Genomic DNA, 16,492 nt, shown 5'->3' on the forward strand with positions numbered 1-16,492 from the left:
GGCACGGGCAACGTATATTATTATTATTACATTTAGAGATTTTCGCACCTGAACTAGACAGGCCTGGCGATGCCGGCAGTTAGCATAAACAATCAGGCCTGACGATGTCTGTAGCCAGCAAACGCTCAAATAGACAGGACTGGCGATGTCGGTAGCTAGCAAACGCTCAGACAGTGCGGGTCATGAACTAGAGTGCAAACGCTACAGACAGCCTCTCGGTCTGCTGAAGCGGTGAAAGACCACAGACGCGGTATATCTCACACGAATTAGACATTCCTAATGAATCGACGGCACCTATTGCGTGCGCCCCAGACGACGAATGACTACTGCTGCATAGGTTTTGCAACTTCCGCTTAGTGTTTAATTGCATTATACTAACTGCGCACTGGCGCAGTGCACGTCTAGTGACCATCTGCTCGTTTTGATAGGAATCAAAGTGCATATTTCATTCAAGAAGTAGTTTAGGGCTGCTACAGCCCTGCAGCATTGTTGTAGTGTGCTGGCTTTTTTATGCCCCGGTCCAGAACCTAACGGTACATAAACCTTGTCAAGGGTTCCAAATGCCAAGCAACACTGCTCTGGGGGAATTGAGTACATAATCTTGTCATCGTCGTTGTACATTTACCGGCCATATTATGCAGCAGGAATTCTCTGCTTCCTTGTTTCACGTCCACTGATGTTCGGACAGCTCGTTATTGACGCCTCTTCTTCGCAGGCATGCGAGCTAAATATATTTCCCCATATGGTGTAACAACACTTGAAAATAATCATACGAGAACATCATACAACACAAGCACTTACCCTTTGAGAAAAATAGCATTCTTAGGGTTTAAAACTCTGTGAAGAGTTTTCGAGGAAAAAAACGCTTTCGTAACGCTTAAATCTTAATAAAATTATTTGAGAGAAAACTTCATTACATGGTGCAACAGCACTTTAATTAGTCACACAAAGACACCATACAGCACAAGTAAAAACCTTTTGAGATAAAAAATAAGCCCCGTAGAGAAACGTTTACTTTGGCCTATGATGTCAAGGACATATCGATATGAAATGTTCGCGAAGCTTGTTAACGATACCCATGTCTGTGTACTTGACTTTTCCAACAAATTCCATGTTTCGTAAGTTGTTAAGTGCATTTGCGAGGAACATTATGTACATAAATAAGACAGCAGTGATAGCCTTATCCATCGGAGAAAAACCAGGGTAATGGAGATACAGATGAGTTAATGTTTTAGCAACATGCCTTGATCAAAACGTAAAGGCTTCTTCTGCTATTCGTTTCGATAAAGGCATGTTACCGAAATAACAGCGCATCTACAATTTCATTCTGCTGGTTTTTTCTCCGAAGAATAAGGCTATTACTACTGTCTCATCAAAGGTTATGTTCCTGTCATTCAGGACGGCGGTTTTTCAGCCCATTCCTGATTTATTTTTATCATAAGGGTGACAGTTGATATCTTCGGTACACAACAACAGCTTACTACCGTCTACACATTTGACTTAAATGTTCATCTAAAATCGCTTGCAAGCCTTCGTTATTACCGCGTTAAAGTGCAATATCACATCGCCTGCGTGTAATAATCAGGTTGACTTGTTATAATGCTAGGCAAATCGTTAGTATACTATTAACATCTTTTTGTCCCTCGCTGTAACTATTTTTAACAACTCAAGTGAAGGGTTGAATGTTTTTGCAGCTTTGGAGGGTCAATGGCCTCGCGGGTCTGGTTGTATAATACATCCTGGCAAAATGTGACGTCTCGCACGGGTAGATGACGAGAGAAGCATGCGCAAATGTACGCCATTGGTTTAAAACGGGAAATGCAAGATGCGCAAATGGCATAAAACCGCTAAAAGGCGTGTCAGAACCGGGTTCATCGCTCGGAAGCCCGGCGTGAGATAGAGAAGAATTAAATGCAGTTCGAGGGGTGCCGATAGTTAGTGGCTAACACGTCCGCGTAAACTATTGTGCGTCTGGGAAACCAGAGGTACGGGGTTCGATTCCCCGCGGTGCCCGAGCTCCCTGCCAGCGCGAGAGGCAGACGATGGTATATAGCCTCAGCAAATGAGTGCGTCGTAAAGCACCAGTGACATCGCCATCAGACCCACAGTCACGCCAGCAATCAGACCAACACTATCAGACCCGCAGTCACGGCAGCAATGGTCCGAGAAGCGGCGACGTCGCGGTTTTTGAACACAATCTGTAATATGAAATGGTGGCACTTAAGCTGAGTTAGCGGGGCTCATGCAGTTAACACAGACGTAACGCGCAGTTTACAGGACCATATTCCACTCAAATGCAGTGCGAATTTCGCAATACTTTGGCGGCTATCGCCCAACACGCCCACCATTGCAAATTTTCCCAGTTTTGTCGGCGCAAAATTCCGAGCTGATTTTCCTGCATGCCAACGACTACGTAATGACAATACAGCCACGAGTTTAAACTAATGATTCCTAGTATGTCCCTAATATGTCTAACGAATATTCCGGCGTATCAATAGGTATTTTGCAGCCGAGGTTTTCGCGAAACGGGACGAAAGCGGTCCGACTGGATCAAAAGCATACAGTTGCACTGGCACTCATATCGATTTCTGTGCACGAGTTGGCACCGCCATCGAGTGCGGTAGTTGTATCGGCTATTTCTCCCAAAACATCGTTTCGTTTGTCGCATATGCGCACGTAGAATAATGAGATGCATGATCGGATATTTGACAGTTCAGGGCTATGGCGATACTAAAATAATGCGACAAAGACACAAAAGCGTTTGCACATAGACGCTTTATAGCAGGTCGGCAGTTTGTAGCCGGCTCGTTTTAAAAGCGATTCGAAAAACTAATCTTGAAGATTGTGTGTTTTTATAGATTTTGGAAGGGCAGTCGCCAAAAAATTATTAAATAAACAAAAAAAAATCAGGACAGATGTTTTTGGGAAATAAGATTTTGTACTCGGTAACTATTGTGTTTGAATAGTTACCATTATGCATGACACTAGAAAGTGCACCTGGGACACTCACATGGTATGAAAACAGTGAATTTTGATACATCGTAGTTCACAATGCAATACCCGATCACAACGCCGTCAAATGTTTTTTTGGCTTTTCTATTCAAGTATGACAGTAGTCATGGTTACTTTTAACCCTCCGTGATCTGGCACGACAAATTGTTAGTTAAACTAGCCGCCAGCTGAAGTCGGTTGGGAAGCGTCTTACAGCGCCAAGTGGAGAAGTCTGCACGGGAATAACCTTTGCTCTTCCGTTAGAGGGTTGTGACGTGCCACAGTTGATTTTCACACGTGATGGTACAGCTTACCAAGCGTCGCCCAGCGCCGTTTTTTCGGGCTGCGACTCACCATTGTGCTGTGCTTCTGTATGTATGTGGTTCAGTACGCCAAGGCAGTGCAAACAAACTTACCCACTGTCAGTGTGTACAATTTTGAAGGTGGGAAAAAGTGTGAAGCGCCCATTTTACTCAGTTACCTGGTCTGACCTGTGAAAGATTACTTGCGCGGATGGCATGGATAGCTATGAGGTGTAGTCTTATGGGACCTATGGGACGATGCTTCTTGATGGGCTCCAGCATATTTAGTTTCAGGAATATAGGGCATCTGTGAGTCACCATTTATCGCGAGGTGCCTATAGAAACGCCCATGTGACGATGCTTAAATCACGTTATGGTGGAATATCCTGGGTCTAAAGCAAAACAAGGGAAAGTGATCCAAGGGAATCGTCCATTGCGATGATCAACGATCACTCGTATCGCATGGTCCAACTATTTGCGACACCTGCGACCTTTAACTTGTATGTCCCATCCATTCCCACTCGCTGGAGTGCGGTGGTCAAGCGTCTGCAGCATGGATAGTTTGCCTGCTGCCTGCGACATTCTGCAGGCAAAGCGAGCTGTCCACAGATCTGTTGACAGCTAAGCCTGGTGCAGTGGCAAGGCCGCAGTGTCGTGTGTCCAGGCTTTGTTGGGCCGGTTTCAAATGCCAGCGTGCGAGTCTTATCTTCAATGCCATCGATGCTGGTCCCCATTGTTTCAGTTCTGGTGCACATCCTGTGTGAGTGCGTCATCGGGGCCCGCGTAAGACACCATGAACTTGCAGCCGTTTCTGGAACATCTTGAGCGCCTTTACGACTTTTTCAGCTAGAAATTTCAACTCCCTTCGCCTTTGCTTCCCGCTGGCATTTTCGCCGTCTGAGTCAAGTCAAGCTCATTTTTCCCTCGTCCCTAAACGAGTACGGCGCCTTCACTGGCTGTGGTCTCCATCAGGACAGTGACACCAATGACGTAATGACGTGGGTGCTTAAATAATCCGAATGAGTAAAGCGTTTGGTGTGTCTCCCTGTCAGGGGCTGAGCTCCGCTGACCATGCAGAATGAATTTTCGGGTGCGGAAGTGATATCTCCCGACAGCTTCCACGTCAAGCAGACCTCTTGCACATTGCAACGCTCCAGAGAAAATGCACAAGCTTTAGCGGTAGCCGTTTTGTCGGGCCGCAAGGCTGCGCTCACATCCGGGAACGCCGGTGGTCCGCGTCCTCATGCTATGTTCTTCGGTTGGCTGGCCCCTGGATTGTTTTCTTGTGGTTTGCATGATGGTCAAGTCATGTGTGGTGGTTAGTGGGTTGACATTGCATCCAGAACTCAGAACTCAGAAAGCGAGTGTTCTCCCAGCGTGATACTCCATGCCCATAAGGCCAGGAGTAGGAAGAGTAATGAGTATATATATATATATATATATATATATATATATAGTATATATATATCATATGTATATACATATATACATATCATATATATATATATATATATATATATATATATATATATGTATATTGACTATAACTGAGTTAAGCTAATAGCAGACAACGTCACACGTGGTAACTGACGGAAAATTGACGACATTGCACAAGTTGTTTAGGGGCTTAAAGTGAACGTTTGCTTTCTGTATTATTGGAAACAACAGGGATGAAACAGATCGTGTTCTGGCCCAGGTCAAGTTGACGTCACTATCACACCAGGACTGTGCAGCGACTGTCCAACCGGAGCGCGCGTGGCGGACCGACATTGTTACATTAATGGAGGGGGGGGGAGCATGGGGGTGCCTGGAATCGGCGGGATAAGTTTTGAGATTAGCATTGTGTTTGTGGTGTTACATGGCAAGACGCGACCAATATGCCTCTGGGAGACCCCAGTTCTCAAAGAAACTCCCTCACCCCTGCACACAGGCTATAATTTTTTACTGAGCTTTATTTGAATCGTTGAAGCTGTTAAGCTCCCCCATTTAGCTCTGAAATCGTGCCTTTCTGACTCATTTAACAGCATGAGTAATGCATATTTATTATAATATAATATTATCTATATATATATATATATATATATATATATATATATACGCAAAGTATGGGTCGTAAACACACCCAGGCAAGTGTAAAAAAGCCTACAAATATAGATAAGTACGTTCACTGAGTTGATTTTGTCCAACGCAAGTTGAGCTCTGGAACATAATTGGGTTACAGAGCCTTTCGGCGCTCTTATGCACGTTCGTTCATCACTTCCCTCTCAGATCCCTCGGAGATAATATAGACATGAAGCTGGTCTAATTTGTGGGAGACGTTTGTTGCCATCTTTTAACACGCGCTCGGGCGCGTGGTCCAAATTGCCCCCCCCCCCCCATCGAGGGTTTTCCCGGAATGATTTCTGAAATGTGCGGCGTAGCCGCGTCAAATATTGCATGGCTGTAGCAAATCGAATAGCGAACGGTGTGGTACCAAAAAATGGATGTACCTCGTAAGGTCGCTGACCTGCGGCACGTTAAAGTCAGGCCATGGATTCAGCGAAGTCAATTTCAAGGATATCTTTCAATCTGATGAAACAACGGAGTGTTAGACGAAGCCATACATCTCTGAGATACTTTCTTTAGCAACACAATGATTGGATGACCAAATTCCGTTGACCTAGGGTCAGATGTGAAGATCAGACCAAAGCCAAGATTAACCTGTTTTGTTACTCCAGGGCTTGCTGTGTGTGTGTGTGGGGGGGGGGGTTCTGGCGCTCATCTCAAATTTATTGATGACAGGAAGCGCATTAAATGGACTTTTGGTCTTTTTGGACTTTTAAGAGGTCAGAATATGTCACTGACCTAAAATGACCGAGGTCAGCATCTTGTTTTAAAGAGCATACTTACATACAGCTTTATCGTTGTCGCTCATTCAAATGTAAAACTCAAAGCAGTCTTCCATGATTTGGTCACCATGACCTTCGAAAGGTCAAACAAGATCACTTACCTTGAATGAGCATGTGACCTTTTGCTTAGAACAGGTATCTAGGTTCTGAGGACGCTGGAGATCAACTTTGAGTTTGGCCTTGTTTCATCTTATTTGACCCGAAGGTCATGACCTAGGAGGATCACATGTTGACCCAAGTGAGTTCACGTACAGGCCAACACACCCTGTGAATTTTGTGCCAGACCCTCTTTGTTCCTGATATCTCGGGGGGTCAAACTGACCTCCTCACCCGAGAGAAGGTTATCCAACCGGTCACAAGGGCGCGTGTTAATGTCCGCAATATCGTCTCCGTAACTCAACTGGTTAGAACGCCATACTTCCATCCTACCCGTGACATAGCGGATGGGTGGGTGTAGGCAGTGTCAGTGGTCACCAAAGGTCAGATGAGGTTAGAGGCCGGGTGGACCGTGCTGTACAGTGCTGCGTGTTAAACTTTCGTCACAAAACTGCCGTTGAACTGGAATGGCACGATCCGACAGTGTGGTCAGGGTTTCTACGAAGAGTACTGCTTGGCGTGAGCTCTGATCCCATAAATCCACCCAATCAAAAGGTTGGTATATATATATATATATATATATATATATATATATATATATATATGAATAATGGATAGATATCGGTAACATAAAAGCTGCTTACGCTACATCAGGAAATATTTCAGGAAATAACGGGATTGAACAAGTCGGTCTGAAATGAGTCAGCCTCCATGGCCTTCGACATACTGTTGACAGACAATCTGTCACGGTTCTGGTCATTGGGTGGTATTGTGTTGAAACCAGCAGAGACAGGCTAGCTTTCCGTAGTGAGAACAATCAGCCAACATGGTTAGCTTAACATATGAATCAGCATCACATTTAAGGTAAGCTCGAGCCCCAACCCAAGCGCTGGAGACTTTTACGTCTGAAGCTGATCTCCACGTGCTGAAACATCGTCGGTCTGCCCGCTAAAAATGGGATTCCTTTATTTTACTATTTGTTGAAAGAAAACACCAACTGAGGTAAGCGGTGTTGGCCATTGAATGTACCTTGGAATGTTGGACCTTTTTTGGAGAGGCTTGGCCGTTCACAGCAGGTTAGCGCCTGCACAGTGCCAGGCTTCATGGGCGAAGGCTACATGCATCGTGCTGTGCCGTTTAGTCAAATTCTCCCAAACAATGGGGAAAGGGGTTTGGTGCATTTAAGCGGATAGGCGACGGCCTTAATTTTGTGATGGTGTCAGATGAATGGAAACAATACAGCTCCGTTAGGTGCATTAATTGGCCACTTGTAGTAACTATAATACAGTTAGTAAGAATGAAAAATGTTGTGTATTATGATATAATACGCGTGCAATGTGGTAAAATAATGAATATAGAGCTAACAAGACTGTAATTTCTATAGGTCGTGTTGATTGTCACATTACTTTCCAAAATGTTCTTAATTTTAGAAACCCGCTTCCTTGACATCGCCGTTCACGTGAGACATTGCAAGAGCAGTCCTCCGATTCAACAAAGCCAATACCAAAGCGGCAATCCTGACGGCGACCGAATGCAAAAAAAAAATCATATTCTTACAGCCATGACAGGGACTCAAAACATGAGCCATACTTGAAAAGCGAGCCATGGGACCCGGAGGCGTTGCCTGTCCCGAGGCTCAGCGGCGGCATCACAAGGCCAGAGCCCTTCTACAGCGAGCGGGCGCGGCGGCGTGTCTATAACAGGCGGCCGGCGGCCGGCGGCCGGCCAGAGCCTGCGGCACTCCCCCGGCGGCAGCAGCGTCCCGGCCGGCCTCACACGCCACTCCCACTATGGCCCTGGCAAGCTGGCGTCTGCTCGCGCTGCTGACGACGCTGGCCGCGGCCGGCGCCGCCGCCGACAAGGACAAGCCGGCGGCCAAGGAAGAGAAGAAGGAGAAGGCTCTGCCAACCAGTGCGCTGGTGGAGCCGCGCTGGAGCTGGGCTGACGGCGCCGGAGCTGAGCAGCAGTGCCCACCGCCCGAGTACTTCTACACCAGCTGCCACATGTCCACCAGCTTCACCTCCTACCGCGAGCTCCATCCGCAGTACCACCTGCAGCACGACACGCACTTCAAGCCCATCTCTGGCCCGGCGCGTCGGCCGGTCCTCCCCGTGCCGCGTCAGCCGGCCCTCCCCCTGCCGCGGCCGCGGCCCACTCTCGTCACGTTCGTGGCCGAGGAGGCCGGCAAGCGCGGCTACTACGACCCCTGGGTCTCGGCCGGTCGCGACCGCGCCGTCGGTCGGCCCCGCGGCCAGCCCGGCAGGGTGCGGCCGGCATGGCGGGCGCCCGGCGTCCTGGACGACTCGCTGGATGGCTGGAAACAGAGTAAGTCCGCGGCTCTCCGCAAGGCAGGGGTTTGCTCCACGCTCCTGGGTCCCCCCAAAATCCGGGACACCATAACCTGTAAATTCAGGAGGCTAGGAACCCGACGATGCCAGACACTCACGGCCATTTGGTTCAAAGCCCATACGGTGGCACGCGGTACGTGCCAAGCATGTCGGACCCGAAGTTTAACAAGCATGGGTATAGGAGATTATTGAACTTTCATAGCTATGGTTAAATTTTCGAGCAAATAAGACCATAATGACTTTAGTTATGAGCACGTGGTTTGTTTTAAGTTTCGGATGCCCAAGGAATTCGAAGAGGCAATCGAGGCGCAGGCAAATCGCGTTGCAGTCTTTTCTCCGTTCTTGTTTACGAACTGTTGCACATCTTTTAACGACCGTGTTTTCGACTTCCCTGGCCGCTGGACGATATGTATTCACCAACGGTGTTAGTAGACCGTCGGCACGGTTGGAAGGGTAGGGTAAAGAACGGCAGCCGCACCCCATGTCACACCAAACGCGCTGATTGATCACTGGCGCCATTGACACATGTGCAGCCCCATTTGCGCACAATGCGCGCGACATTCTGTCAACGCCGTTCTCAAAAGGAAAGCTGTGTTAGATATGTCGCGTCCCAGACCAATCCAATAGTTTACATTATGACATTCTTAAGGGCGTCTGAGGCATTACAGATCTCTATACGATAGCGATGTCTTTGTACAAGAAAGTAGAAGCAGATTTAAGGGGTTTGGAGGCAAGTTCATGTGGGGGGAGGCTAATGTGTGACGTCAAAACAAAATGAACTGTCATGATTTAGTTGGGGCGTTTGGCAAGGGGAGTTTTGGGGCGTTTGGCAAGGGGAGTTTTGGGATGTTCGGCAAGATTTGGTATTTCAATGGGATTAAGTTATTTGATATTCTGTTACCCTCCAAAGTGTCTTCTCCACCCAATTCCAATCAGACTTACGTAGCAGAAAGTGATATTGGGGCTGGGAATACAACGACTTCGATAGGCTCAACCAGTCTTGGGGAACGCAAGGCATATAAATACGCCGTTTCATTGATATAGGTTTACCTCCTTACACTTCTCAATTAATGCTAGACGATTAATGCGAGGTCATATCGTTTTGATCTAGGATATCTCGTGTTTCGTGACGTTTGTATCGGGCACGGCCTATGATCGCGTAGTTGTATCGGGCACAGCACAGCACAGCCTATGATCGCGTGTCGTTTGTATCGGGCACGGCCTATGATCGCGTAGTTCAAGAAGCCGAGCGCACAGAACATATACACGACGCGGAGTAATTGCCATCATACATACCATATACTCTCCTAAATTCTGTTACCCACATACCTACCATATACTCACACCCCCCCCACCCCTAAAATTCAAATTGAAAAACACCGGAGCTGGGATGGGGTTGCCGTAGATTGAGATACCTATGACATGCGGCGAAAGGCTACATTTTTTACAATCACTGGTACCATTCTCTGTATGCCTAATTCAGCGAATTGACACGAGATGTTCGTAAGTTGTTTTTTTTTTTAGCTTGTGCCAGCCTCTGGCGCGTACCGGCGTTGGTTCTATGTTTAATGGTGTTGGACAAAATGGTCTGCGGGAAGCGCGTCCTGTGGCTGCTTTTAGCAGAACACGATCGTAGAAACGACGTCTGATCAGCATTTTTGGTATTTTCAATGTAACACGCTTAGACTTCCGGCTCATAGCTCCATTGGTGGGAGTGCTTGCCTCCCAACCTACTCGTGGCGGGCTGTGTGTGTTCTAGCCGCTTCGGCTTTCGCTATTTGTCCCTGCTTGGGATGACCTGCGGCCGCTAGTAGCAGCCGTTCAAGGTCAGCCCAGGTCAGAGGGCGGACGGGCCTTGCCAAGCACTGTGGCACATTGAACTTTTGCCGCAAAATTATGTCGTTGAACAGAAAATGGACGATCGGATCGTGTGGTCAGGATCGATCCCAGAAATCCATCCAATGGAAATAGTTGCTCCACCTTCATAAAAAGTTTATATTTTACCGCCCAGAATAAGTGAAGGCTTACAATTAGCACTGAATGATTTGCGATCATTTTTTAACCCAGCCCCGCCAACGTTGCTTAAACGGTTTTCATGTTGCAGAAACAGTTGCAACATTTGCTGTGAAAGCTTAAAATGTGAACGTGTATCATCTGATATTTTTTTTCAACTTGCGTGCAATTTGTTCGGTGAAAATGCAATTTAAATGTAATATGTTGGATGAACAAAAAGACCCCTCAGACCTCGCCTCAGTAAAACTCTTCCGTTCGCCAACAATTGGACTCAACACACTCCCATAGGAGATCACTTCGGCTGCCACCACACAATTGGTATTGTCCTTTACCAGCACGCTCCGGTGACAACCAAAATTGTGCACAAGACCAAGGACCATCTCGGTTCAAAAATGGCTATGCTTTATACGATCTCAAATTTTAGAAAAGAATGAATAAGTTTGAACCTGTGACTAACGTAATATAGACGTAGCTTCCCGTCATATATTCCGGATATAACGTATATATATATATATATATATATATATAATATATATATATATATATAATATATATATATATATATATATATAAATAGTAAGAAGCCTTTGATATGCAAAAGCAAAGCAACGTTTTCATCTTTTTTATATCAACCGCGTGGCATCGTCTCGTGTTTGAATTTCGATTTTATGCGTGTGTATAGCGACATTGACTCCACATATGTTTGTTGTGTTTTTGCCTTTTTGGGCTACACGATCATGGGTTGTGTCTAAAATATCCTTTACTAGAGTGTTACAAAACACACATCATTTTAATCTTCATCGCATTGTGCATTAAAAAATGTTTGTCTAAGGCGACTAAACAGACAATGAAGTACTTATCAACCTACCGAAACGGGCTTTTAGCATAAACCTGCCTTACAAGACCACACACAAATACTATAACGCAAGGCTTGAGAATATTCACCACTTCTGCGCCGTCGTCACGATGTGCATGACATCAGCCCGGCTCTGTCATTGCAGGTCAGCTGCCAGACATAGTGTGAGGGACGTGGGGGAATTTGGCCAGTCATCGCCGGTGGACTTGCGCCACAGCCGCCGCGCACGCTGGCAGCCTGTGTGTCTGCGCCGTGTTTGTGTGCCGCTACGGAACGCCACGTGCGCACAGACTATTGCACGGGCAGCGGCGGAACGCTTGACCTTGCCTCTGGCCAGCCGGTACGAGACGACCTTGCGAGACCTGACTGTGTCGAAATGATCGCGACAGGGTATCACAGGCACCGAGGCTTGTAGAGCCACCGGTGGACAGTTAGCACGAGGTTTAAAGTTTTTATGCACCTGAATGTTTGTATCTTGATGTATTCTGATGCCTTCCAGACTGAGTCAGTCTCGTGCTTGACTCACGGCTGGAGTCATTGAAGGCCTCGTAATCAAGGAAAGTTTTGCTGAGAGCATGTGAAATCAGCTCCTTTGAATCTTTTTTTGAGGGTCGGGTTCGGGCACCCATCCCAACCATCCGTGAATCGGCTTAAGCAGAATCGTATATGCGAACACATATTGATAGTCATGATAACATGGTCATAATATGACATATAATGGCAAATTATATATACATAGCTTCTATAGTAATATATACATATTTATATCACATGCGAAATCATCTTATATATTACAGCTTCTATATAATTTCAAAAAAGCCAGTAATGTCATGTGGAGACCAAACTGAGGAGTCATGGGCATCTATTATGCTATCAGAATAAATAGCATATGCAGGCTTCTGTAAAGCCCACAGAACAGTTTAAATCGGTGTTATCGCAGAAATTGACCCCCTCAGAGCCAATGCCAGACTCCAGCCATTAATTCCTTGGTCGGGATCGGGGTGGACTCAAAATTGTACAGCACTCCTCAGGGTCGAAGACACAATGAGCCGCGTGCGTTGCGAGTTAAAGTCAGGATCTATTTCACTGAAGGAGAATCAAGCACAGCGCTGCAAAGGGAATACGAGAAACGAAAGCAGAAATTTTACAAATAGCAGCATGGTACATTAGCGTCCTCGTTTTGTGCATGGGTGCTAGTCTTGGACTGCATGTTAACATACATCTCTCAACTGGGAAGTGCAGCAGAGCAGCCCTGCATGGTACTGGTGTGGTCTAACTTGGCGACTTGTCGTTAGCATGTATAACGCCTAACTTAAGACACGAATAAAGAATGAATGTTATTCTGTTGTTTTGAACGATGCTTACGCTCCTTTCCGACGTGGGAAGCCTTGCACCCTATGCATGTTGGTGTCTGTGTATTCTGATGACGTCTTTTGGCTGAGTTATTGGGATAATGAAATGCCGAAGGGCGAGAAGAGCCGCCGCCATCCAATCTGCTCGTGAGCAGCTAAGTAACATCACAATCCGATGGGGCTATTTTTGAGTCTTCATTGGAGATCTACGAATGCTGAGACTATATGATGTCGCGTGCCTCTCGCCCTGGCGACAAGGACGGGTGCTGCGGGGAATCAAGCCCTGAATCTGTGGTTTCCCAGGTCCGCAGCTTGACTGCCTCTCTACCGGCACCCTTCCTTTTTGAGCAGTGCAGGCTACAATGGGGACTCAAACGACCATTGTGTCCGCAAACCAACCATACATTCTTCGTTACACAAGCTGGAGACCTATTACTTAGTTGGGATGGTCTCAAATTTCCCTCTCTCTTTTTTTTATTTAATTACTCAAACTTCCACGCGACATTGGCGTCTGATCTCCGGCGGAAGCTTTAGACGCAGACTAAAATGTCCACAGACCAGCCGCCATGTGCGCATGGCATCTGATTGAGCCACTTGTGCCGGAGCAGTCATATCCGTATGACTAACACGTCCTGCACCTACGTTTCAATTCAGTGAAAGAGCGGCATTTGTGCCAGTGTGGCCAGTCGTGTCACCATTGTCGGGTCTTGGACTGCGGGATGTGAAGCCGAAGGTTGGTGTGTGCAGCGCGCCGGCGCAGAGCCGGGCCGCGGCGGTGCTCGCCGGTCCGACCGCGGCGCGTCTGCGCCCCCGCCGCGCCGGCCGGCCGTCCACTGACACGGCGCCCGTCCCACGGCCGCTGACCGGCAAGCATTGACAGCAGCCAGGGTTGCGGCCAGAGCAGACACCTAAACGGCCCACTCCATGAAGCTCGTCGGCATGATTCCTGCTGCAAACAATTTGGTTCACTTGCATCTTTTTTGACGATTTCGTGACGGTGATGTTAGTCCTGGCGAAATTAAGCATGCCTCTTGGTGAATCAACAGCCCATTTTACGGCACCAGCGAATGCAGGCACTTAAGTGGAGCAAAACCTGCAATGTTAGTTACGCATCCGCATGCTTTTGACGAAGGGCCACAAATCGCAAGCGAACCGGACGCGCTGACCACGTTTGTCGCACGTGCAACGAAAACAAACGCCGAACGTTGTCAGCCGCTCCGCTGATAGACCAGGAAAAAGTGAAAGCGCCCCGCACGGCCGGCGGCATCTTGCCCGAGGAGGGGAGGACCGCTGAGAGCCGTGCCACCACGCGGTCACGGTGTGAGGCTCCGGGTCGATTGTCCGGTCGGCCCGCCGCTGAGCTAGCCACTCGGGACAAACACGGCAGGACGCGGGGCGAACACAAAAACGGACCGCGCACTGGGGTAAAACGGAGGGAGAGGTCACCAGGGGTGGGATGATGTTTTGTGGCGACGGCTTGCGCAAGGATGGGGTGTTCTGTCTTAATGCATTGCTTAGGCAACGAGCTCCACTGACGGTAAAGCAACCTGACGGCGATGGCATTCACGGCCGCAGGCTTGGCGTTCGCCTGGGGCGGAACCTTCGGCTTCAGCTAGACGTAAGGACGGGGTCATAGCCTGCCGATCACGGTGACTCGGTGTTTGCCCGCGCCTGCTGTACACCTGAACAATCCTGAGCACTGCACAGGATGACAAATGTGCCAGCCATTCTTACTTCCCTGTCAGCAAATTGGTTTTGATTGCCCGTGGTCGCACGGTTTGTTCCTGGAGAGTGTGCAGTCTACTGCGCCATTTTAATAAGAGGCACGGGCAATGGTATAGCTTATGGTCTACTGCTCCCAAGACTCGCGAGTCCAAAATACGGTGCAGTCGTTTGTTCCGGTTAGGTGCCCGACGCAATCAGCACCGGTGCCAGCCAGCGACGCCTGACGCACGCAAGGTCACCGGCAACCTGAGTTGGCGTCTTTTTCACGCAGTCACGAAGGCTGAGGTTTTAGCAGGCAGCAATGCTTAAATGTCGTGTCCTTTGGCACGGTGGACGTGGACGTGGATGTCGTTAAATGACGTTTCCTTCCGCCCGAAGACAGAATGCTGAAGGCAATCGATACGAGTCATGACGTGTTAATCGGTATACCTGGCGTGGTAATAGGCTTCCGTACTTGCAGGTCGTGGATATCCGCCATGTTTTATGATAGCGTCGTAGTATGCAGTTCTATTTTTCCAGACGCCAACCCACCGAGAAGCCGCAGATTCTTACAGCCCAAATAATCACAATCGAGTCCCCTTTGTTTCCAGCCCGTCCACTGCGCATGACTGCATCCAGTTTTTTCCCATATAACCTTCTCTCAAACACGCCCTGTTTATACCCTCAGTATCATCGATGTACTTATCGGGTGTTGGTGCCGGCTCGGTGCGTTGTGCTGCTGGCGCGCGGCCCAACAATGGATCGTCACAAGGCTCGCGTGAACGTGCACCTTAGCTGTCCAAAGCGCATGGCAGTGGCCACCGAATGACTATATCCTTCATCTCTGTCACCTAGATCATTGTGATGCGCCCTCCCACTTTCGCAACATGAAACGTCATGGCGTACCGCCCAACGTTGTTAAAAGCTTGTCCGCCATCTTGGCAGCTCTCTTCTTCCACTTTAGCACTACGAGTACGTCTCAGCACAAAATTGTAGAAATGTTCAGGCGTCCCAGATTTATTCTTGTCCTGAAAATTAAACAAATAAAAACTGCGTACTTTGGCGTTCACCAGTATGGCGTTCAGCCATAATCTTTTTGAAAACGCACCGCCAATCCAAAGTAGTACTCTTTATTGTATATTATATTTAATCTAAAGAAATACTCACCGTTGTCAGCTCCCTAAACTTCCAATGTACAATGACACGTGCCATTCAGATACGTCGCTAGAACCCGTGGCATCAAGTTCACGACTCCTCTGCCAGCCGCAGCAGTGACGGGCGTGCCTTCGGCAGGGTGTTACCGCCTGCAGCGCAGGGACCAGCGGCTGGAGAACCACATCCTGCAGGTGATCCGGTCCCGCGAGCTTCGCGACTGCGAGGAATCCTGCAACCGCGACCGCAGATGCGTCTCCTTCAACTTCAGGTGAGCCGAGCTCGGCACCCTCATTCAGCGCACTGAGAAAGACTTGCAAAACGGTGTGAAGAAAAGGCTGGGGCTCCAAATGCATCTACGTCAGGTGGCGCAAGAACTTGCGCGCGTTTTTTAAAGCGCCCAAGTTGTAAAGAACCGGCACGTGTTGCCCTATACGATATGCGCATATCCGTCTCAATCTGGGAACCTGACGCGACTTGCGAGCTATCTTGTATTCTATCTGATATGCGTGCATCTGAATCCATCCAGTCATAATTAAGCATAGTATAAAAGACCAGACATTGCCTTAGCTCCTCTTCTTTCAAATGTAGTATCCTTTTTCACTTCAACGTACCTAAATCTGGCGAGGATTGAAACCAATGTGCGGAAATAGGTACCCCATGCATTGTGAACGAGCAAAACTGATCCCCACTGATACATATGATTCCACGCTGGCGTGGAAGCCCAGATATCACGCTCTGCCTCGACCGCGAGAGTGTCGGGAGCTCCGACCTGGCTCCGTGGTGACGT

General features: G+C 48.0%; 1 protein-coding gene across 1 annotated transcript in view; it reads left to right on the top strand.

Annotated features, from left to right (window-relative positions):
- LOC119109676 (uncharacterized) overlaps positions 1-16,492 on the top strand; it is a 71,277-nt gene that overhangs the window by 50,338 nt on the left and 4,447 nt on the right. Inside the window, exon 16 of the mRNA XM_037233398.1 lies at positions 15,844-15,973. Within this exon, the coding sequence (XP_037089293.1) occupies positions 15,844-15,973 (130 nt within the window). The remainder of the gene's footprint in view (positions 1-15,843; positions 15,974-16,492) is intronic.

Source organism: Pollicipes pollicipes, unplaced genomic scaffold (genome assembly GCF_011947565.3).
Source record: "Pollicipes pollicipes isolate AB1234 unplaced genomic scaffold, Ppol_2.1 Scaffold_7231;HRSCAF=8579_pilon_pilon_pilon, whole genome shotgun sequence".
NCBI lineage: Eukaryota > Metazoa > Arthropoda > Thecostraca > Pollicipedomorpha > Pollicipedidae > Pollicipes > Pollicipes pollicipes.